General features: G+C 38.9%; 1 protein-coding gene across 3 annotated transcripts in view; it reads left to right on the top strand.

Annotated features, from left to right (window-relative positions):
* Nucleotides 1–24,725, top strand: part of glcci1a (glucocorticoid induced 1a) — a 72,643-nt gene extending 47,918 nt beyond the window's left edge. Inside the window, exons 4-8 of one of the 3 annotated variants that reach the window (XM_088600472.1) lie at nt 2,674–2,787; nt 5,924–6,076; nt 11,252–11,462; nt 16,824–16,944; nt 21,109–24,725. In XM_088600472.1, coding sequence (XP_088456598.1) covers nt 2,674–2,787; nt 5,924–6,076; nt 11,252–11,462; nt 16,824–16,944; nt 21,109–21,466 — 957 coding nt within the window. In that variant the 3' untranslated portion in view covers nt 21,467–24,725. Of the gene's footprint in view, nt 1–2,670; nt 2,788–5,923; nt 6,077–11,251; nt 11,463–16,823; nt 16,945–21,108 lie in introns of all 3 variants that reach the window. The other 2 variants (XM_088600473.1, XM_088600471.1) reach the window with 2 other exon arrangements.
* Nucleotides 24,726–25,329: the final 604 nt, after the last annotated feature.

The following is a 25,329-nucleotide window of genomic DNA, read 5'->3' as shown; positions in this document are numbered from 1 at the left end:
GGGCATATTATTCATTACCATGGTACAAAGAGTCAGGCTGATTACTGATTCTTTTTCTTCTTGCTCCTCAGAATGTCCATTTAAAGCTTGCCTGGGCATGTCTTTGTTGATCTGAAAAAGCACCGAAAGCCTGCTGCACAGTCTGAGCAGACCATACTGTAGTATACCACTGTTTGTGGCAGTAATGCAAGACAGATAAGACGTTGCCTTAACAATATCTCTTTGTTTCGAACGTGCAGAATTACATCTGTGTTACCTGCGGGAGGCCAGAGTTACACTGGAATGTAAATCTGCAGGTTAGAGGGCTTTTTAACTGAACTACATAAAGGATGTTATTCAATTGCCATTATTCCAAAAGCACATTATAAAAGTGTCTATGCTTTTGTTATCTCAGAGGTTTATCCAAGATCGTCATGTGGAAGGTCCGATTCAGAAGCTTGTTGTTTTTTCCCTGCAAACCCATCTGTCTGTTTTCTGTAACCACTTAGTCCCAAGAGGTGTGGGGTGAGAGGCGATGCCTAGCCCGACACGCACAAGGTGTGAGCAGAGACTGCTCCCTGGTGGGACACCTGTCTGCTGCGGACACTTGCACACTGCTGCAAAGTGGAGAAGCCACTTAGCCTGGCTGGGATGTTTTTGTGACTGTGGGTGGACTCAAGAGTCCTGCTGCATTAACACAGGCAGAACACTCTCCACAGAAGATTCCCCGACCCAGAGTTGCACCCATAACAGCTAATCCTAAAGCCTGGGGTCACTGTGCCCCCCTATAAATGAGCAAACTTTATAAAAGTGGAGCTTTATGCATCAGATAATAGGAAACAAATCTTGACTCCTTCATCTTGTCACCTCCCATATCATGATGGCAACCTAGACAACTTAGGCAAGACGTAGACAAGATCTTGTGAAGCAAGATGACCTTCTGGTGCACTTTTACAAGAAAATCTGAATTTAATCTTAACTGTGTTTTTGTTATGCTTCACAGATTTCAATTACTGCACCTGCTTTCACTCCATTGCTGTTTATATTGTTAATTCATCACTCATAGCGTTGTGTGCTTCATCTTTGACTCTTTTTGCATCACTTTTATGTATTGAGCTTTTTTCTAGGGAAAAAAATAAGTTTATATGCGTTTACGTACTCCATGTGTGTAAAAAGCAAAATAATTGGTCAAGAGACAAATTAATTTGGGCCACTAAGCCCGATAGATTTTATACAAAAACACCCTGTGAAATAGTGATGGCTTTTTAAGTTTGTCCTTCAGGGGATGTTTAAGATTAACATTTGCACTCTAGCTAAATTATAAAATAATAATTTAATATAATTAATAAATTATAAAAGACATTGTGAGTCATCTCCTCCTCAAGATCTTTGGCTTCATCAAATCAAATATTTGAAAACCGAGAAAATGCAGTAAAATGACATTCATGCAGAGAGGGGAAGGTGTGAATGACATGGCAGAAAAGTTATTTTCACCATTGAGAGCACGCCTTTTGTTTCATCTCTGTCGATGTCAAGCATTTATTTCTGTTACAGCTCCCGATGGTGACTCATAATGATTAACTGTTCTTTAGTTAGTGGGCCATTATTGTAACCGTTGTGCTTGTGTAAAATGTTAATTACAACTTAAAGGCATCATTTGGTTGCATAATGTAAAAGGTTTGGCTGGACAAAAAATTCAGACTTTTTAAAAAATAAAGCTAAGTTGAACTGTAATGAAGTAAATAGCTGCCATCTGTTGTACGTAACCTAAGTTGTATCATTGTTTACTTCATGATTAATGTGAGATACAAAAGTGCTGGCCATAGGGGCTTTTATTGTGGTCATTTTAGTATCCTGTATGCTTTATAGGTCTTCAAAACCCTCTGATTCAGAACATTGCTTGGGGATTTTGATAATAGTCCTGCATTGTTTCAGTTAAGACCTGCAAAAAGAAGGACATGCACCGATAACACAGTATTATTTGTTTCTAGGGATATACAGTACTGAAGCTAAATATTATCACATGAAAATATTTTCTCACCTGCATTCACTACCTCCCAATGTTATAAAATATAGAGCTCTAGAATACAACATTCATGATGCCCTTTCAGATAAAAAAGTGACCTTGTTGTCCCACTGCATTTTAAATTAAGCATTTGGTACGAGAATATTTTTAGAGCTTTCTCTTTAAAATGTTTTTTTTTCACCCCCTACTCTCGCTTTGTCAGAAGGTTACCATTCCCCGTTTAGTAGACGAGATGACACCTTATTTCCTTGCGGGTAGTAGCATTACAAGTTCTGTCTGTACTCAAAGAGATGCTTTGCAGAGATCATAGCACCCCCTGGTGGCGAAAAGCAGCACTGTAAAAAGGGGTGTGTGATCCCTGTGTTAGACAGGGACAGGTGACCATCTAAGGCAAGACTGTGCGATCCACAGTCCTGGAGGGCCAGTGTGTCTGCAAGCTTTCACTCTAGGTCAGTTCTCAATGACTTCAACTCATTATTGCCCCAGTTGCGCCCCCCATTAACATCTTTAAAGAAACCATGGAAACCTACAGACACACCAGCTCTCCGGGACCGGGACCAGGACAGGACAGCCCTGCTGTGCGGAAAGTGACATTTCTAGCCCTCGGAGCTGCGGGCTGTCGCCCGGAGTTTCGCTCAGCGGGCCCCCTTTGCCTCTCTTTCCAGCAGATCGCGAAGCTGCGGCACCAGCTGCACCGCAGCAAGCAGAGCGGGCGTCACGGCAAGGAGAAGGACCGCCACTCCCCGCTCCCCGGCAACCACGCGGCCGCCAGCCAGACTCAGGTGGGTCCCCGCTCCCCGGCAACCTAGGAACAGAGGGGGTTCACCCCCAGCGTTCCTCTCCTTCGCCGGAGCGGCTCGGACGCGAGCAGTGCCCACAGGGCAGCGCCGGGTCTGTGTGCTTCTGAACGCTAAGCCACGCCGAGAGATTTCACTGGAGTCTGGCAAAGCAGGTGGTCAGGAAAGGGCCTATGCAGAGCGTCCCAAAAACAAGCCTTGTGTCCTGCAGGCCCATGATTCAGTGTCACTGCGGTCCTCAGACTGTTTTCTAGTCTTGTTGACGTCTTTTTTAACAGTAATGCAAATATATCGTACATCACATAAAGGTACATGGTGTGACTGTGGGATCCAAGAGCACAAAGTTATCACATTTGTTTGTGTTAAAGTGAGCTAGAGTGGACTTTGTATTTATATTGAATAAAATATATTTATATTTTTTTGAAAATATATTTAGTTATATATCTTATGTTAAGCTCACTGGGCTTTATTGAACATTTAAATTTCATTGCACCTGCTGCTCTCTCTGCTATGAACAACACCTACGCTGTTACTCAGATGCAGAAAGCTATTTGTTATTCTCCTGTTGGTGTGCTTTCTGAATGAACTTCTCTTTTGGAAAACACAGTGTAAACCAATTAAAGGCCATTTCTAGCAGGTAACTCTCTCACATTGGTGACATTGCACTTTAATTACATGTTGCCTTCCATTGTATCACAGCAGTTAGCCAAAAGCCTCAACATAATGCAATAATTAATTGTATCTTTGTCAGTTATTATTTGTATAGGAGTGTCTGAGCACTGTGTCGCATATTTCTTACTAGCAGTCTATTCCATGTGATTATTTTGAAAGCTAAAAGATGATTTTTTGCTTGCAAAGGAAAAAAAAACACCCTTGATAAAAACACTTTAATACATTAGTCTATTGGCTATCTAGTTTATTGTTTTGATGGTGCTGTTCATGTGCCTGTTAACTTGTGTCTTGTGTCATGAGAAAATAAGTGGTTACAATTGAGAGGTGACCCTTAGGCATATCTTGCACATGTGGTTCCTAGTAGTTAAGTGGTTGGAGTATTTCAGCTTCTTGTTAGGGGTACTTGGGGAATCTGCTTTTTGACAGACTGATGTACTGTATTGGAGTACTTTGTTCTAGACCCCCACATCCCTTTGAGTAAAAACATGCCTTTATTAATGCATTACTTTCCTCTGTTTAGCTAATATCACTATTTTCGTCATTTACTGTACAGTATACTGCACATGTGATATTGAGTGTGTTAGCATCTTTCACAAAAAGATGGTTTCTGGGGGGAAAAAGCATGTCTGCACATGCCCTGAGTCTTTTAACAAAATCTCATTCGAATTTTTACACTTTGTTAAAAAGAGTCAGAGGTCAATAGTACACAGAGGAAACGTCTGGGGAAAAATTGGGAGCAGCACTTTTCACTGACTAATTCTATTTTAAGGTACTTCAGATTAAATAATGTCCATAGTTACTGCTTGAATAAATGAATCACTCAACAAGTAATTAAGTGAAACTTCTTGTACATTTTCTGTATCCACAAATAGAGCAGCTTATAGAAAATGTATCTTATGGATGCTTATTACGTGTGTGTGAGCTGTGAATCTTCTTTAGAAAATATGAAGAGAAATCTTCTTTTTCTGCATTGTTTCTGTTGATATAGCACTTAGCATTTCCTATAGGTCACTACATTTACTGGAACATTAAATAAATGATTTATCAGCACAGACTGATTTTACTCACATCATTATAGCTTGTGCATGTATACATTTGCTTTAAAAGGACAGAGGTGAGTTGCTTCTGCTCATCTTTTCAATGGTCCTTCATGTTAAGCACCTCTGAAAAGACAGTTTATTTATTCTGGGAGACTTTTAATATGTGCTTTCTGAAAATCGGCTTGGAACATCTCGTTATCTGCTTTATTCTAACATAATTATGTTGAAATGGTTTATAATATTAGTATTAAAGGTTTTCATTTTTTCATTACAAGATAAAATATCCTTTACTTGCTCCCCAGTTCTGTGGGATAATCTCTAAAACCTTATTTCTATTCATCATCACTTATGCTTTCTAATTGCAGTTTGCAAACATCATGCAGTGCACTTAAATATTTGATTAATGAGAATCTAGACAGAATGAATCCGTTACTTCATTTCTTAATACATGTTGACGTACTGTAGGCCTTTTGCTAATCTGAATACAGGCTGTTCCCTGGAACATTTTGTACATTCTGTGCCTTACCTATTGTAAATGGACGAGCTAGATGACGTTTATCATCCTAGTGTACAATAAATCACTTAAAGTAAAATGTGTCCTGGGTTAAAAAAAATCATTTTAGGAAGAGCTTCTCTGCACGAAAAACGGTCTAATAAAACGCTCCAACGCCTTTTAATCACAAAGTGGTATTTATATATTCATGTTTAAATTTAAACTCCAGCTCATATCCAGCTTTATAATTTTTATACAAGATCTACACTGTTTTAAGTAAACAAGCAGGATAGAGCAGCACACTGCAGTGCAGAACTTGCATTCAGTGTAAAAGCTGTTGTGAAGGACTGTTCTGGCTTCATCAAGGCTTGGAGAAAGTCATGTGGTTTCAGGCCTGTCGGTCCAGGTCTTATTCTTGTGTGTTTGCTGAGCTTGGCTGTGGACCTGCATGAGCACTGCAGTGGCCCTTATGTTCCAATAGTTGAGGAACAAACCCTATTGACCAGATGGCCAGTGAGACCTGGCGCAGAGAGTGGGAATTGAGCTCTGCCTCTGACATGTAGATCCCTAACTGTTCAGTGTCCTTGCACACAAAATAGAATTATTCAAGATCTCCTTGGGGCTGAACACAATGTCTTCATTTGCAGTTAGTGTTTGAAGCTAGGTAACACTCAAAATTGCAGTCGATCAAGCCCATTGAATGTTACCCTTGCACACTGTATTTTATTTGTTGGGTCCAGTTTGATTGAATCAATACCCAGATGGTCAAATGTTTTTGTTTTTTAATACTGACCTGCATGCAGTTCCAAAAGAGGACAATCACCAAGATGTTCATGTGTTTACGCATAGTTTGAGAATTAAAAGTGTTAATTTGAGAAAATTTTAACCATACTCTGCATTATGTATACTTCTGTAGGCAGCTGTGCCCAGGTCTGTCCCGATGCCATTGTCAAACATTCCAGTGCCAAAGTCAGCCATTTCCAGGGTCCCGAGCAGCATGGAGGGCATAAATCATGAGCTGGAGAAGGTCTTCATCAGAGACAGTGGAGAGAAGGAGGTGGGTATAAAGGTATGTTTGCAGGACAGGTTATCAGAACAGTTCATCACGTCAGAGAAACCGAGGGCTGTCTTTTTACAAATGTCAAGAGCTGATAAAATGCACAAATGCTCTTTGTGAAAACTCTCAAAAGCTAACATGGAAAATGCTTTCGAACCCAGAAATGGTCTTGATCTTCTGTGGCACCAAAGAACAGGGGCAAATCAGCCCAGTTCCTTTTTTAGTTACCTGTAGTTTCTCATTAATCACCTTCTTCAAAACTGCCACTGCAGTGTTACAGATGAAGATCCTGTGTGAGGAGTGCTGGCCAGATGCCGTCCTTGGACATGAAAGATTAGTTAGAAAAGATCTAACTGATGGATGTGATGGAGAAAGTCACCTGCTAATGCAATATCTTATTTTATATCGCTGTCTACAGTCTCTATTATGGAATACACTCACTTGCAAAAGTACTCCGAACCTTGCACAGTTCTCACATTTTGTCATTGTAAAGTTGGTAGTCATAACACTTTGAAGTAGCTATTAATATTTCTTATGTATGATTTTGCAAACCATTCTTTTGCATGGCACTATATATGTAATGTGCTGGTTTGCATTTCGGATTGGATGCTGTGCAAATTACATCACTGGGTGGTTTTCAGTACTGGCTGAAATGGTTAAACTGGTCCAGAGGAATTTAAACAGCCGTTTTCAGGGGTGATTTAAGTCAAGTGGCAGAGCAGTACAAAGACGGCTATGTAATACTCCTACCGCTGTAAAATATGGTGTTGGCAGTTCCCTATCACGGAGGTGCATGGGTGCCTGAGGCCTTGCCAGTCTGTAATGACATTGTGGACAGAGAATTTATTGTAAAATACTTGGTGGGAGGGAGTGCTTCATGCCAAGTGCACTGAAATTGATTTCCGGGACATCCGATTTGTGGTTGAGATATGAAGACAATAACGCATGTAACAAATCTAGTGACTTCCTTTCGGGAGAACAAGACGGGCTCATCCCAGCCAGTCTAGGTGATAGTGCTGCTAACCATCCCAGTGGGTGCTGTGAAGCAGCAATTGCAGCGTCTGGTGCATTCATGAGCAAAGTGGGAGAATTTCAGATTTTATCAAGAAGGAGAAAAAACCAACGGAGTTAGCCTATGAGATCAATATACTGAACGGTTTGGGTTTTTTTTCTGAACATCTCAATGAGATCTGTGTATGAGCAGGGATTCTGACACTAAAGTGTGGTGTGTTTCATTGAATTGAAACATGACTGAAAGAGATGGATTATTTACTTTTAAAGAATAAGGGCTCTTTTTATATATAGTTCAATAAATTGTATCAAAATTTAGAAACGCACAGCAATCAAAGAAGCTGAGGAGTCCACAACAGTAATTGTCTACAGAGGAAACTAGCAATCTTGAAAATACGCAGGCTACAATGAGAACTGTGTCCCATTTATAGTCTGCGTATTTTCCTGGAAAAATGTACGTACTTTGCATTATTGTAAAATCTTGTTAAAATGATATCCCAAAGATGAGATGCATTGTATGCAATATTCAAATTACACCATATAAGTATTGCTGCATTATTTTTACTTGAGGTAATGTTTTGTCATTATTAGAAATCCAGTTTTCTAATGTAAATTTAAATCTGGATGTTAGTTTTCTTTGCCTGGTTTTTAGGAACAGATTTTTAATTAAAAACATGCAGTATATATTGTAAAATATACTGTATGAGTGTGGTAGTGTGGGGAATTGAGCTTATTTGCAGGAAGTAATTGTTCAAAAACACACATGAAACATTACCTTCTTTCCAGCTTAGCTGTTAGTTATCTCTTAAACAATTGAGAAATGAGATTTATAAACTTATCAATGTTCAGTCACTGTGCTGATCTTTCAGAGGGAATTTTTACATTTAACATCAGTCACTTTGTCTGGAATATCAGTATCGCTGCCGTCATTTCCTGTCAATGAAAGATGGAGGTGCTCCAATGAACTTGTTGCAGAGTTGCTCTTAAACTTGACAGGATGATGAAAAGCATAATATGGTTCAACAAATAGCTTTTTTTGTGGGCCAACACTTGGGTCATTTTCAAATTATTCATAGGCTTTGTGAGCTCCAAATGAGAAAATCGGTTTTGTACCATTATTATTCAGAACATGTCAGTTCTTTGCCTTGTGGTAACTAAATCTTTTCTTGTGCCTTTTCCAATCAGCCCAAAGCTACAGTGCCTCTCTGTTGCTTCAGAATAAGTTGCATCTACATTAATAATATTTAGCTAATCTTCATTACCTTTATGACGATTGCTCTTTAGAAAACTCTACCACAAATCTAAATCTTCTTGTCAAAAAAGTAGAATATCTAACTGTGTACTATAGGTGTAATGTTTATATGTGCACAAGAGAAGGTAACACATTATGCACAGTGGCAGTATTTAGGCTTTACAGCTCAGTAGTTAATAATCTACGACACATTCACTACACTGCTGAGGAATTATGAATATAGAACTCCCATCACACCAGCTGATTGAGGTTGAGGTTATTCAACTTATAAAATATCGATGGTTTTACATTTGTTGTTTATCTGGCTTCTTGTTGTAGTACTAAGACACAGAGAGGAAAATATTCTGTGAAAGTGTCTTTATGTTCATTTTTGGTTTGTAATAGACATTATCTCTTTAGTTGCTTGAAGTCCTTTTCTGTTGACCTAGTGATGTATAATGCTATACATGTGTAAAATACAATATTGTTTTATATATGAAATCCTGTTATCAGTTTTCGTAAGAAATCAAACTGTCGACGTACTACAAAAGCCATAAATCCAGGATAATGATTTGGATTCAGCAGGAATGCATTTTGAACTGCAGTACAGCCCTCTGGACTTTCTTTGGATAAACAGCCTCCCCATTGTGACATACAACCCACTTTAGAATCCAGGACAGATTCCACAGGCTTTTTATCTTCGCCTTTCCTTTGCACAAAGGTCAAAGCAAGAACAAGGAGTATTTCTGATTCCCTTGTGCATTGATAAAACACCTTTTAAATGCTCATCATATGTCCTGCTTAATACTAGGTTTAGTTTCTTTGTAAGGAACCTAAATGTTTTATATTCGTTTTCTTAATTGAAATGAGCGGTACTGTATACCGAGTGAATATTTTTAAATATCACAGGGCTGCTCACACATACATGACAAAAGCTAAAATGTTGCTTCTTACCAAGTCTGAAAAGGGCAGTTCATTTTGAGGAGTCTTAATCATAGGTGAGTGTTTTCTGTACTGATCTAGCTGGTCAGTTTCAGAATCGGCATTTCCCAGCCACTGAGTCGGCGTGAGAGGCCTGAACAGGCAGTGCTCTGGTGGCTGGAGCAGTACCAGAACCTGAAGCCTAAAGCCTGGTCAGGCCTGTACCTCAGGTGTTTCCAGGACAACGGGGCAACAGCCCTACTCTTTCGAAAATCACCAAGTAGTCGGGTCATTGCTTTAATCATCTCGCCTGCAACACAGAGTCCCCAGTCCCCTTTCCGGGTCATTGGAGTGTGCCACCTACCGGCTCACCCAGACCAGTTGGAGGTCCGTGGTGCTGGTACTGACCCGTCCCAGGTTTAATCACACTACTGTCGAATGGGATCTCTCTACAAACCAGGATGCCCGCCATGTGGTTCAAGTTGTCAGCTTTCATCATGCACTGCTGACTGCTCCTGTACAAGAACCGTCCGACAGCTGACTCCCAATGCAAAATCATTTCTGTATCCCACAAAAACAACACATAGATGCATTCACTCTCACAGATCTCTCAATATAAATATCGTTGTATTTTTCGTCATGTGCCAAAGAAGAAAGGTATTGCGATGCGGGGTTTCTCTACTCATCAAGACTGCAGTTTCACCGCCATTTTTGTCTTTCTGGAAACTCAAACTGTCTTGGGTATGGCTGTGCCACTTGAGTTAAAACATGGGAGCCTGCTTCAGATTTGTTCCTTATGTGTTGCAGCAATACTTGTGCTCAAGTGTATCACCCAACTGGCAAAATATGTCCCATAACACAAACTGGTCCCACAAGCTCTATCACCATCTAGATTGGATTTTACCTCAAGCATTATGTTGCGTGGCTGGGGACTTTATTGGACTCCTATCAAACTGCAGTCTGTTTTTTTTCCTTTTGAAGACATTAAAACTAATTATGAAAGGGATTCAAAACCACAGCCTCTCTGCCAGCAAGTACCAAATGCGTAACTGATTACGACCTTCATTACAGACTTGAGAACGTGTAATCTTATGAAATAAACGGATAAGAGCACCGTTTTAGCTTCAAGTGGTATTACGTACGGTAGATGGCCAAAGAGTGGTTTTTCAATATTGCTCGAGTCATTAACCGGCTTAAAAAGTCTGCTCGTCGTGAGTATTATGCACTCTTTGTCCACCACAAAGCTGTGATGTCAGAACCGAGATTTTATTTCAGTGGATTTGCAATCAAGTATAAGATTTTCCAGCTCTGGAAGAGATGATGGTTTTGTCAGATGCATCGAGATCTTCCTTCTACCGGTAGCTAAATGTCTCCAGAGGAGTTTGTTTTTTCAGGTCCGATTCTTGGTATTTATGCTGTTATTTCTGGTTGGCAACCTGGTGCTCCGGCGGTACTGAAGCTTCAAGTTCAAGTTTATTGTCATTTAACTCGTATACAGGTATATGGTAGAATGAAATGCTATTTAGCTAGCTCTCAGACGGTAAGAAGTACAAGAAAAACAACAACGATACAATTGTATAAGAAAAGAAAGACAGAGACAACAGGCAATGTGCAAAACAACAACAGGTAACAGGTAATGTGCAAAACATCAGATGTGCAAAATCATACATCAACAGAATGAAATAAAGGATGGAAAATGATGGGGAGTGAGCTTCTTGACATGTGAGGTGGAGGTCGATTTCAGTGTGTGTTTCAGTTTTGGTAAGAGAGAAGGTACTGGGAGGTTCAGATCGTAGGCGAGAGAGGCTGGGAGTTTAATAGTTTGATAGTGTGGGGGTAAAACCTGTCTCGGCGTCTGGTAGTCCGGGCCCGCATGCTCCGGTACCGTTTTCCAGCTCGCGGGCGCTGTCCAAAGCCACGGGCCCTGGCCGTGGGGAGGGGTAGTCGCGCACATTGCAAAGCGGCGAGCGTCCCCCGAGGACGGGAGTGACTGGAGTGTCCCCCTCTCGCCCCTCCCGCCGCAGCCCCTGGACGTGCCCGACGGCCGGCGGGCGCCGTTCCCGCCCCAGTGCCGCAGCAGCAGCAGCAGCACCCGCAGCGTGGACACGCAGACGCCCTCCGTGCAGGAGCGCAGCAGCAGCAGCCGCAGCAGCAGCCACTCGCCCTGCTGCCCGCCGGGGTCCCAGGACGGAAGCCCGTGCTCGGCGGAGGACCTCCTGTACGACCGGGACAAAGGTGAGGCCCGGCGGACGCGGGGCGGCCCTTGCGGTCCTGCTCGCAGCCCCCTGCAGACGGAGCCCTGTCGGGGCCCTCTCCGCGTACACGTGGCTCACAGAAGAAGCCTAAGCCGTTATACCAGTTCTTTTTGCACAGAATCGACTTGTGCAGCTGGGCGTAGACATTTTAGCTCGTGTCTCGAACCTTGCTGGGTGAGTCCAAGGTGTCGCCGAAGTAAAACCTTGCCGGATGCCGGATGCATTTCCTGTAGTTTGGGGTGGAGTATTGTGAGGAGAAGAAGAATCATAATTCGTTACACTTATATACTGTAGGGCTTTTCTGGGCACTCCACTCAAAGCGCCTTACAAGTCATGGGCATCCCCTCCACCACCAGTGTGCATCATCCAGGTGGGGCTGCAGCAGCAGCCATAGTGTGCCAGAACACTCCCCACACACCAGCTCTCAGAGGGGAGGAGAGCAGAGGGATGAAGCCAGTTCACAGATGGGGATTATTAGGAGGCCATTATTTTAGTAAAGACCAGGGGGAAATTTGAGGGTAAGCCAAACCAGCAAATGAAAACCTCTTCCTTGTTCTATCCAGGACTAGGGAGAGGAAAGGGAGAAAGAACACTGCCGCATCTGTGCTGTTTTCCAGCTCTTGTATAACTGTGCTCGGAAAGCAGGTCATTGTGGTGGTGTCACAGACTAAAGAGCTTTTAGAGGTTGGGTGTTGCTGTGTTTTCAGACTCGAGAAAAGAACACATCCAGACTGGCATGTGGAGAAGCAAAGTGTAGGTCTGGAGAATATCTGAGGAGTAAAGCTAGCCTGAATTTGTTCAGCTCTAAATTAAACCATATATATAAATAATGTAATGTCTTGTAATACATTAAGTAAGGTGTTATACAGTAAGTAGGTGTATTATTGTTTTGCTTTTTGGTATTTAAAATATTTTAGTTAAACTAGATAGGCTACTTAGCGAACGTCTTTTTCTTTTACAGAAAAGTTTATTTTGCATTGTATTGCATCAGTGATATGAACAGAATTTATTTAGGCATTCCTGATGTGTCAACATGACCACTATCCCAGTCAAATTAATTGTGAGTTTAAACTTAATACAGAAAGTAATTTGTTTCATACCATAAAAATCTTTTAACCTCCTAGCAGGATTAGGAATGTTTTTTATATATTCTACTAACTTTTTTCCCTAAATATGACTTTAATGAAGAATTGTACTATTTCACATCTGTAAATGTAAGTACATTTTTAGTAGCCTTAAGGTTGTTGGTGTGGACTTTCTTGAGACACTACACATTTTCTTAATGTAGTTCTGAAGTGTGTTCTTTAACCTTATCGCATAAAACCTGATTTAACAAGACAAAAATTATTTCACTCCTCCTCCTCTGTTTGTGTCTCTCTGTTTTATGAAGCACTGAAGACAAGATATCCAAATTTAAGACAGTCTTCAGCACTTCTAGAAAAGTATGCTCCTTTCTTTGCACTGTAAAAGTGTTGTGGACTATTCTGTTCAATGGGAATGGTGATTTTAATATGAGGCAGATAGACAAAGAAAAACTGTAGTTATATTTACATTTAATTTTTAAATGCACCAGCTGGTATTTCTATTCCCCTTTATTTAGCTAAATAAAGGTCAATTGTATTTGCAGAAGTTGAGGTCTGAAGCATTTCCTTATATATTCTGTGTGTTATATGTAGAAGAAACGCCACATCCTTCTTCATTAAGTGTGTACGAGTCTTTAAATTACTGTAATCAGGGATTACAAAATGGATGTGTAGATGGTGCATTTTCATTCAAGAACTGCATCTTCAAGTGCCTCAGTGCGGTAAATAAGTGCTGAAAAGAAAAAAACACTTTGACAAGTGTCATACTTGATTTACTTACAAAATAAGTATTCTGATCTGTTCCTATTATAGTACTTACTGTGTTTGAGGTTGTTATCCTCTCAGATAAAAGCAATTAAAGCAAATGTGATGTGTAATCTTTTTATAGATTATACAAATCAGTGCCTCTGCAATTAAAATAGTTGGATCCATAGGAGCTTAAAAATCAAATTTTTAGAAAATTTGACAATAGCATTGTTTACCGTCACCACCTACAAAATAATTTAAAGTACAGTAGTACTTAAAATGATTCTGAAGTAAATTAGAAAAAACTACATACTTACATTTATCTGTTCAATTTAAGGCATTCATTAAAACTGCTTTACATTAGATATGCAGATACAAAGATATGAAGAGGAATGTGTCCTGAACAATGACTTTTGGCTGGAAAGAGTCCAATTTCCTGGAGCAAATAAAATGATTGATGTTTTACTGCTTGTCCTGCAACAGGGTTCAAGAGGCTGTGATCACGGTGATTAAAATATTTTTTTTGCAGTTATGTGGCAGTACTCAGTGCTGTGCTTTAGGGATCATTCCCACCAAAGCCAGTTTGCTCTCTGTAAGAGGTGCACTGCTGGCAAATTGATAACGCAAAGAAAAGAATTTAGCTGAACTGGAATCCTTGCTCACCTGCGCTGGGTGTTTCACCACAGTGGAAAAGGGGCTTTTACCTTTTCTGACGTGGTCTTCAAGACCCCTCTCTGTGGCCATTTTGTTCTGTAAATGACAGTTTACACTTGAAAATCAATATCTAGCATTTTCTAACCACAGTAGAGAATAAGTGAACATCGAGTGGGTTGTAATTATGTTTTTTGCTTTTCTGTCATCAGATGTTTGGCCCATCAAGTTCATCTGGTAGATTTTTATTAAAATCATATGACAAATACTAAGGACAAACCCCCCTAATGTGTGATCATGAACAAGCCCAACCTGCCAAACACATGCAGACATCACACACTGGCATTCCAGCCTGTGATCGAACCCGGCACCCTAGGACTGTGAGGTAGAAGCGCTAGCCACCTCACCTCACTTGCGCCAGTCGTGTTACTGCACTGATCAAAGTTGTGGATTTTTTTAAAAATAATTTATGATTCTTTGCAAATAAGTATTTCAGTTCTGTTTTCTTTGTCATGAAATAAGCATCTTAGGTTAATTTTGAATGAAAGTATTCCTTTAAATCAAACATCTGTGCTGGGAGGAACTGTGTGCAAGCAAATAACACTCTAGACTTAAACACGCCAACTAAAAGAGCTGGACTTTATCAGGGATGCAGTTAGACAAAAGCACGTTCTTTTGCCAGTTGAGAAGAATTGGAAAACCTTTAAGCTTTTGGACAGCTGTTATTCCCATTTTTGCTCTTTATTTAGTGCAAATGGAAGACACTGAAAGCATAATCTTCCACAGTTTTTGAGTATAAATGTGCCTTGAGGTAGGTTTGTGTCCGAATAAAATTGTAAATTGATTTCTTTTTTATAGATGATAGGAAATAAAAGCAACAAGCAAAAGCATGTCAACTTTTTCTTTCAATAGAGCTCAATAGGTCTAAATTTCCAATAGATCTAAACTCTTACATAACAAAAAGCTGAAATTAAGTCAAGTGCTTCCAGATGTAATATCCCTTAGATAAACATTCATTTTCAGGTCAGTCAGGGGTTTGTTTTAATAGACTAGTCTTAAACAACATTACAGACTGTCAAATTCCGGTGTCATTTTTATCTGTCTCTTTTTTGCGTGATCCTTATTGATCTTTGAAATCATTGTCTCATTTGTGTCCATTTTGTTGTTTCCTTAATAAAGATGCTGTCTTTTCAGCAGCTTTGAAACGATTCCAAGTACTTAGGTAGAAAAGATTCAGCAGTGTATCTCTTCTTAACTGAATGTACTGTGTGATCAGATATCTTAATGTAACAATCAGAAGTGTGTATTCTAACAAACTGCTGATTGTGTATTAGCATGATGACATAGTTATTGACATCCAGGTCTTACCAGTTAATATGATAAATCTGATACTTCCTGGAAAACACCAGGAAGCATTAATTTTGTGTTAATTGTAAAAGGTGTCACATTAAGTTATTGCATTTTTTTAACACTTGAGGGCTTTATATTGCTTTTTAAGTTAATTTCATTTTAGCCTACAGTAGGTTGTTGATATGCTACAATCCCATGTGTAAAACACAATTATAGTTAAAAACGTGACATTTGTTCATCCCTTTCAAAAAGTTTATAAAGAATACTGTATATAAATGGCTGTTTTCCAACAGTAACTTACATGGTTTACAGCATATAGCTTATGTTTGGATTGTACAAGCAGACATGGTTAAGTTAGAAAGATTGTACTCTGTTCCGCAAATAATCCAACTCTGAAGATATATTTACAGTATGGACAGCTTTTGGGGGATCATGTTAAGGCATACTGGTTTTAGTGGTTTATGTGAAAAATACCTGGGGAGATTACCGATTGCTTGGTTTTGTCTGATTGTTTTTTTTTGCTTTCCAATTTATATGATTTCCTTTTACAGATCAACCATTTAATCCCAAGAAACAACCCAAGCATTTATATAAGATTCATGTGTACTAGATTTGTTCTTTTTCTTAATGAACTCCATGTTTTGGTTAGAAACATTTGCTGTGTGTTTCTATCCTTGTACAGCTTGTCACTATTTGATTTTTAAGAAGGGTTATGTTCACAGTGAATTATTATCAGACAAGTGTATTTTAATGACATCCTCTTTCAGTCTCATTAAAGTTGTATATGTATAATATAGTCATCTGTAAACGTTTGCTGTAGTTATACTTCATTACGTATTCCTGAGGCCTTATTTTATGTAATATATATACAGGTATATATAGAGAGAGTATATGTATAATGATGTTTTCATAATTTCATTGGTGATTTACAAATTGTTGATTTTGGAAAGGCAGCTGGAATATAACGTTTAGAAAGGTCTGTTCATCTTAAGCTTTTCGCATAAAGCAATGCAATACTTGGAAATCTATTCTAATAATACAGTATGTACTGTATATGAAAACCTCTGTATCTGAAGGAGCACTACTAAAACATGACAAAATACTGAGAAGTAAACAAAGTTTAAAAATACAGAGAAAAGGTTAGAAACGAGAGGAGGTCATTTGGCCTATTTGGTAGTTCGTAGTTACAGTAATTAATGTGAGGATCTCATCCAGACGTTTCTTGAAAGAAGCCAGGGTATCGGCTTCAGCAGCTTGTTCCACACTCCCAAGACCCTCTGGATAGAGAAGTGCCTCCTATTTTCAGTTTTAAATGCACTTCCATGTAGTTTCCACTTGTGCCCCCTGCTTCATGTATATATTATATTGGACGTATTGAAAATGTGTATTGGAAAGTTCAGTCTGGGGTTTGAATCTGCAGAGCAGTTGATGGTCATAAGACTGTCCTGTATTTTGCAGAGCTGCAAAGCATAATGGCTCTCCCACTGAAATGTGCTCCTTTCCATTTTCAGACAGTGGGAGTATTTCACCCCTGCCTAAGTTTGCCTCCTCTCCTAAACCAAACAACAGCTACATGTTCAAACGAGAACCCCCAGAGGGATGTGAGAGAGTCAAGGTCTTTGAGGAAATGGCGTAAGTAATACTTTTTATGTCAGCTGATTTGTGCAAACGATAAATGCTAACGTCTTTTATCAAGGGCAGGAAGTAGCTATTTTGAAATGCCTCTCTTCTGTTGGCAAGTACATTTGCTCTGAAGAGAGAGAAAAAGAAAAAGTAAAAATCATGCTTATTTTGTTGCTGGCACAAATTTTCCCTTAAATACTTGCGATTCTTTTCCATCTAAGCAGAATGCTTAATGATATACAGGGGGGTCTTGAAGGGTTCTTTTAGAACTACCATTACCAAAACACAGACATGGTGTTTGATGTACAGTACAAAGTGTATTCGTTTGATCCTTTCAGGAGCTGACTGATAAATCATGCTTTTGTTTACAGTACTGTTAGCGGCAAAGTAGTTTAAATTTTAAATGGTAAGGATTTAATATTAATTTTAAATGGTGACGAACCTAAAGCTGTTTTTGTTGGACTGATTTATATTGCTTGCAGCAGTTCACTTGTTGCTTGTAGTCTCCAGGGAGTTTAGTTTTATTTTGTTTTTGTTTTTTTGCACTGACTAGATGCCCACTGTGGCTAATAACAGACATAGATATTGGTCTTTTCTGTAACAATCAAAACACTTTTGCCTGGTTATTGTAGCTTTTCCTCTTATCCTATATCTTATCTTATAGGAAATGCAAAGATAAAGGTGTTATCAGCATGCACAAACTATATACAGTACAAAAAAATAATTCCTTACACTTACCGTACAAAGCGCTTATCTGGACACTCCACTCAAAGCACTTTACAGGTAATGGGGATCCCCTCCACCACCACCAATGATGTGACAACAGACATTGTGCACCATTACGCTCACCACACACCAGCTCTCAGTGAGGAGGAGAACAGAGTGATAAGTAGAGAACAGATAAGCAGTGATAAAGCCAATTCACTGATAGGGATTATTAGGAGGCCGTGATTGGTATTATGATTATTAGGAGGCCATGATTGGAGGCCATTAGGAGGGCCAATGGGAAATTTGGCCAGGACGCTGGGGCTGACACCCCTGCTCTTTTTGAGACACACACTGGGATTTTTAATGACCACAGAGAGTCAGGACCTTGGTTTTACATCTCATCTGAAGGAAGGCGCATTTTTACAGTATAGTGTCCCTGTCACTGTACTGGGGCATTAGGACCCAAACAATACTGTATGTTGTGCAAAACAAAGACATTAGTGCAGTATTATTAATTTATTGAACTCAGCGAAGCATAGTAATCATATTGTATAAGAAGCTATCTTCTGCAGCCAGAAATAATGTTAGTTTGAGCAACTGATAAAAAAAAACACAGATTTAATAGAGATTCGAGGAGCTACTATCTCAGGATATGAAGCAAGATGATTTGTTTTCACCCTTTGAAAATGTGACTTTAAAAAAAGTTTTGACCAGGGTTTGGGGATTCAAGAGGTTCATTAGTGATCACCTGGTCTGACTTAAAATGATTTTGACCCCATTTGTTTCAAATTTGGAAAAGACTAGTGATTGGCAGTGCACAGGTAAGAGAGAGCAGACTGTCTCTTTGTTAATTGTGCATCAAATCTGAGGCCCAAATTCAAGTATTCATTATCAAGTCACAATCAGCAAATTCTTAAGTTGTCACTGAGTTAGTTTTAAATTCATTATTTGCTTTGGCTAAATGGTTGACAAGTTATGGATTTTGAAATCAATTTATAATTATAAATGTAATTACTTTAATTATAATTTTTAAATATAGTTCTCTTTGTAACTAACCTCGTACTACACATTGTGATGTAGTTCATAATTATGTTCCTTGAAAGAAGGTCAAATTACACTCGTCGTTGTCAGAATAGTTTCTGACAAAAAAAGCGTTTGCTTGATGTCAAGTGTTTTCAGACTGCTACCTGAGAAGGTCATGATTTTGAACCCCAAAACATACAAATTTGTCTTCCTTTAAATTTATTATATGGTTATGGCCTCTTTTTAATTATTTTTTATTTTTTAAGAGACTTAATGTCTTTAGTTTTTCATGGGTTTTGCATTCAATAACTGCAAAGCTGCTCCCCTCTCATGAGACATGATGTATGCGAGAAATGCATCAATGTTCTTGTTAAAGCCATTCTCAATTACATGTCCTTTTGGAACTGATCATTGTATTAAACAATTAAATAAGAATGTTTGCCATCCTTTTCATTAAAATATTGATATATTTATATATTGTAAAAAGTGCAGTATATAAGAAAATTAATTGCATACGAATAGCACTTTTCATCCCAAAGAATCCTGACTCCATTTACATATTGGAGGGAGCCCAACACATCGATACACGCAAGTAGGCTGAATGTTAACTTAGCTTCTGAGATCTGACAAGATTAAGCTGGAAGATAGTTATGCTTCTGTCCTCCATGATATGAACACTGTTCATAACCAGCGTGTTTATCTCTTACATGTGTTTTAACCTGCAGGTGTTCAGGAAGCTTAGTACTGTTAAGGTCCTGGCACGATGTTTATGGTGACTTGGCAATACTCTCAATACACTCGTACTTCCTTGTTTTCCACAGGACATTTCTGGGCACGGTTCTCTGGAGTTTGTGTGACTGCACATTTTTTCTGCACCAATTAGTTTTAATCAGCTGTGTTATTTAGAAAACAACAGTCCTGTGATTGCAATGTAATGCTTTGAAATTTTAGCTTGCACAGAGTTTGTAGGTATGGGTATATAATATACAAGCAACACATTAATATATGCAAGTCAGGTGTAAACCAGTGGCATTTAAAACTAACCGCCAAAATTACATTATCTTACTGTAGGTCAGAAATTTGTTTAATTTCTCAAGTTGGCTTTGTGAAGGATTCATTGTTGTTTAAAATGTTTAAGAGTTGTATATATTAGCAAATAATACCATTTTTAAATCTTTTATACATAGGGTATATATATATACTGTATTTGGTGCAATTGCAAATGCCAAAATTCATTTTCATAATGAATGAAAGACCATTCCATCGATTGAGATGCCAATCAGAGTATGAAAAAACGTGTTGGAAATCTGTTTTTACTGCTTACTAATAATTAGAAGCACAACACTGTTTATACAGTCCAAATCTGAAGTGAAGAAACATCTTCAAGGAAACAATCAATTACAGCTTTTTTACGTATTAGATTTGGGTAGTTTAGGTGAAGTGCTTCCATGTCATTCTCTATTATAAACACTTCACAAATGGGCACTGGTCATTGTAAAAATCTTACATTAAGCATGAAAATGGGTGTAGTGGCTTTGTTACGAAAAGATCCAGTAGATATATACATAGTAGTAGAGTATCCGTAGCAGAACGTATAGAAAAGAAAATATTGACATTTGGGGTTGCCGAATACTTTTATAGATTCATTATAACCTGTAATAGATTAACATGAATCGATGGTTAATTACTTAATAGTAGTAGCTAATGATTACTAACAAAACTCAGATTGTTCTCATACTGTATATGAATGTTTTATTAATTGGCAGTTTAGTGTGCAAGTGTGATTTGCAACCTCTGAACTAAAGTGGGTAACACTATTTTAGAAAGCCATGTGTTTGCTGTATAAATAGCATGCTAGCACTTAAATAGGAATGCATTAATCATTTACTAGCACACAAAAAGCTGTTAATACAACAGTTATATCTGCTTTAAAGTTGATGTTTCCCTAAAAAAAAGTACTGAAAAACTACGAAACAGGGTAATTTATGAACCATATGGAATTACTATAGCAGATCTGACAAGTAGACTATTCATCTGTTGGTAAAAAAAGCCAAGCCTGCTAAATCTACTTCTCCTAATTTACAGATATTGTCGGCTACAATTATAATGTTAATTCTCCATTTTTGTTTTTGTAGCTTTTAATTGCCAGTTTTCCACATATCAAGCCATAAATAAGGTCTTAACTTATTCTGAGTCTTGGAAACCTTGCATTCTTTGATTTAACAAGAATGTTTCAGCCGGTTTATTTTAAATAGCTGGTCTTTTGTGTTTTTCCTTCTTGGAAATCGTTCCTTTTAGATTAGCTGGGCAGTAAATCAGCCTTTAGCATGAGAACACATTATTTTGTGTATGGGAGTAGCTGAAGTAGAGAGTACTGCATGCAGAGTTTCTTCAGTCAAAACAGCTGAATTTATTTTTTTGTTCTGTTCCCCCCCCCCACAGGTCTCGTCCATCGAGCTCAGTCCCACTGTTTTCATGTCCCGACAAAAACAAGGTAAACTTCATCCCCACGGGCTCGGCGTTCTGTCCCGTGAGACTGCCCGGCTCCTCGCTCCTCGTGACCCCTCCTGGCCCCGCGTTCACGGGGCCCCCCGGCCCGGCCCCCACGCCCGGCGCCGGCCATAGCGCAGCCCCGAGCACTGTGACTGTCGGGCAGGTCTCCTCTCAGGTCTCGGTCCACACCAGCACGGCGGACTCCCCCGAAGGCCTCGCCCAGCCTCCGGCGCGACGGCTCTCCCCGGCACTTCAGGAGTCGACGCCAGACGAGCTCTCGGCCTCTCAGAGCTACGCGGCCCTTTAGTCCCCGGCAGAGCGGGGCCTCTGCCTCCTCTGAGGCCGTCTTGCTAAATTTAACATCTGCATGGAGTAGCGACAATGTCCAGAACAAAACCTTTTAGTGTTCTTAGCATATCGGTAAACACTGTTCTTGGCAGGGATAGAATTCATCTCCTTTAACTCTGTAATAAGCAGTAACGCTTGCATAAAACAAGAAACAAAGACATGCTACATGCTTCATTAAATGTTTTAATTGGAATTGGAGGGAGGGGGGGAGGGTTGTTGGGGGTGAGTAATGCATCTCATATCAGTAGTACGTTTTAATATATAAGTTCTGTGTCCTGTGTTCTGTTTCCACATCCACAGTCTGAATAAGCTCTATATCAAAAAAAAAAAAATGCCTGTCTAAATTGAAACTGTGTATTGCTGTGTCAGTTATGTAATGGGGGGAAAAAAAATGCTGTACTTTTCAGGATTATGTTTACACTCAATCCAGGTTATGTTTCTAAACTTCTCTAGACATACAATGCAAAAAAAAGAAAACGAAAAAAGAAAAAAAATGGCCACAACCGTTGCACAGTGCCCTCTTCAGGCTTAGCTTCAGGTATTTCTTTCGAAGTCTTAACTCAGGTAATTTGGAATGTATCTGTGTAGAGATGTATTGAATCTGTGGCTTTCAAAGCTTAAGGAGTTAACAATAAGCATCACTCTCTTGCCTTTCCTTTTTGTACATCGGTCTTTTCTCATGACATTCCATGTTCTTGGAATAAGTGCTTTCTGATCTAAGGGCCAATTCTTGGGTTGGGCAACGCTACCATAACCAGCAGAAACTGTGATGTCTGACATCACAAATTACACGTTGAACGCTTTTTGAAAAACAAAAATGTGGCATTTCGGAATATTCAGGTGTTTCTCATTCTATGACTGTTAAGATGTTGCAAGCGCGTGTTCAGTGCTCCAGGATGTACATAGTAAACATTCCATGTGTGTTCATCAAATCAGTGAAACTGAAGAGAGAAGGACATCAAAAAAATCTGGGGGACAGGAGAGGCTCAGTCTGCTTCCTTGACAGCTTAAGATGTTAAAATTATATTTTTCTTGAACAGGATTATCACTTAGTTTATTCCTTGGCCTTTAACCCAACTCGCTTCTCAGTCTGTGAGGGAGAGGAGATAGGAGGAGGTCCTATATTTCATTAACTAGAAAATTTAGTCGTTCTTTTTTGGCCATACTTTTTAATAATTGATTTTCAGCTAATGAGATGGCACCAGAACTCTTGCACAATTATATGATGTTTAACACACTTTATTACCTTAAATTCTTCCCAGGCACAGTAAAGCTGAACAAACTGACAGTCGTTCATTTTTATTTGTATGTGGCTTTACTGTTGTTTCCAAGCTCTTCTCCTCCCTTTGCCAGGTTAGACATGGCTTTAAAACGGCTCAAGCTGATGTTAATTTATCAAGCACCTTTCTGTTTGTGATTTAGTGTGGTGTTCCGGTAGCAAACATTCACATTATTTTTTTGATGAGCTAGATAAGTGTGCAATAAAGGTTATGTTCATCTACATTTTGAAAGTAACTTTAAATGTTACTGTAAATTGAGAAAAGATTACAGTCTACTGGATTGACGAAACCTGAGAGACCTAATTATTGGTTTTATTACACCCTTTCATGCTTTTTCAAGTCTACCATCACTTTTTCCTCACATCTGTGGTTATACCCTTTTAATTATACATAGTAAGCTATTCATTTTCCTAACACTGGGGGACTGATACATATCATACCTCTGTAACTGTACTATATATTAGCTATAGAAACATTTTCGCTTGGTATATAGTATAGTATATTCCTAGGCCTCTTAGATTCAGTAAAACAGGAGAGACTGCTTAACAAGACCGACTGCTGGTACACAATGAACAATTTTATTCACAGTGATATGTTCCTAATACAGGGATCTCCAACCCTGGTCCCTGTTCAGTCTTGCAGGTCACCTATTTACCAATTATGGAAGTTATATGTTCAGCTAAGGGAACTAAGGACTTTGATGATATTCTGATTTTGGTTCCAAATGATCTCTAATTGAATTAACGTACCAAAAAAGTAATTTTTCATTAAAAGGCTTAAGTACTCCAAGCCTTTAGAAATTGATGATTAAAACGGGGGTCTCAAGTTCAGTTCCCGGAATTGTCTTCTCGTTTTTGGTCAAATCACATTCTCAGTTACAGAAGTGGGCTAATTATTAATTGGCTGTAGGAATGTAACTTCTTACCTGGCTCTGAGGTGTTTTGGGGTAACAGTACCTTTAAAGAAGTGAATGTCTTTGTGCAATCAACGTTAAAGGGCCTTAAGAGCACACCTAAAAGTCTAATTAAGAAAATATTTGGGTTAATTGTTTAATTGATAACTTGGGTTGAAACAAAAAAAACAGAAGAGCCAAGATCCTCAAGGATCTGAGTTTGAGACTACTGATTGGTTACCTATAAAACCTGCCAGCTAGGGTCAAGAACAGACACTCAAGGACCAGGGTCAGAGTGACCTGCAGGCCCAGGAAATACCCATGTACTGTAAATGCCTTTTTTCAGTTGTTTGATACCAAATCAAATTATGTTCAGATAATAGGAACATGTAAACATAAAGCTGCAATATGGTATAGACACATTCCTTCAATGCTTACAGTGCTCTTTAAAGTCCTCTTGCTGTCCGGAAATTCTGCGCACAATGGCAATAACAATCCCCACGTTTTCCCCAGACAAAGGGGATATGCACTTTCCCCACTTGCACAAAAAAAGGGTGAAATAAAACAGATGAATCTCTGTTTGCGAGGGTTGTGCTAACAAGATTTCAAAACGAAATTCCTTAATGAATGTGGTAGAAGCCTTGTAGAATACAACACAGTTCCCGTATCTTCTGCCAGTCAGGGTGAGAAATGTTCCCGTCCTCCAAACCAGTGTGTTTATGGGGATTAAAATCACTATTGCAAAATCAGTATATTACTATTGTCAAAAAATCCAGGTTAAGGTTTCCCCGTCCCTACTAGTATGTCCTGTTATTAGCTATTTTCCAGTGTCTCCTACACCCACGGTATAGGAATTTAAAATTGTTTAAAAGCTTGTTTGAAGTTTGTATATAGTTCCACTGTAGTATCAAGCCACTGTGCTAAACAGTATTTATGAGCTGCCACACCACACTTTAATTTATGCAGTGTGTGGCTTTTGTTTTGTATTTTTCAATATAGAGCTCTTGTGTCTTATTTAAATAAAGTTATTAGCAGAACCAAAACAACACTATTGGTAATTGAATTAATATTACACCTTCTTATATTTGTTTTTTTTACTTTGATTTTGGGTTTAACAGCATAGGAGGAGCAGGCTCAGTGACATTTACAACAGATAACCCTTGGGTACACCTGAGAATATCCATCCTGGTCTTTATATAAAGTAGAATTGTGAATTATGCTGAGGCAATGTGTCATTTTGGGAACATCATGCTTCAGACTCCAATGTACATGGAATTCTGGTCTCGGTAATTGAGCTGTAAGATGTAATCTGATCATGACAAATGCCATCAGAAGAAAGCTCTGATCTAACATGAATTATAAGATAGACTACTAAACGTGAAATATGAAAAGCGCCACAAAGCTGCTTTGACACAAACTTGCATTGCTTTTGCTTTTAAGCAGTACATTCGAGGTGCAGGAACCTCAAATTTTGAACACATTTTGCTTTGCGATACTGTAGGTCACTGTAGATCACACAATGAAATGCTTAAAATGGAGCTATAAGTGCCGAACATTTTAATGTAACATTAAAACACTGTGTAAACGTATTCAACATTCAAATTCAAACATTTCATTTTTTTTGCTCCCTTATTGAATGCTTACAAAAAA

The sequence above is a fragment of the Lepisosteus platostomus genome, chromosome 12, assembly GCF_059453375.1.
Source record: "Lepisosteus platostomus isolate fLepPlt1 chromosome 12, fLepPlt1.hap1, whole genome shotgun sequence".
NCBI lineage: Eukaryota > Metazoa > Chordata > Actinopteri > Semionotiformes > Lepisosteidae > Lepisosteus > Lepisosteus platostomus.
The sequence above is the reverse complement of the archived record's forward strand: the minus strand, read 5'-3'. Positions and strand labels throughout refer to the sequence as shown.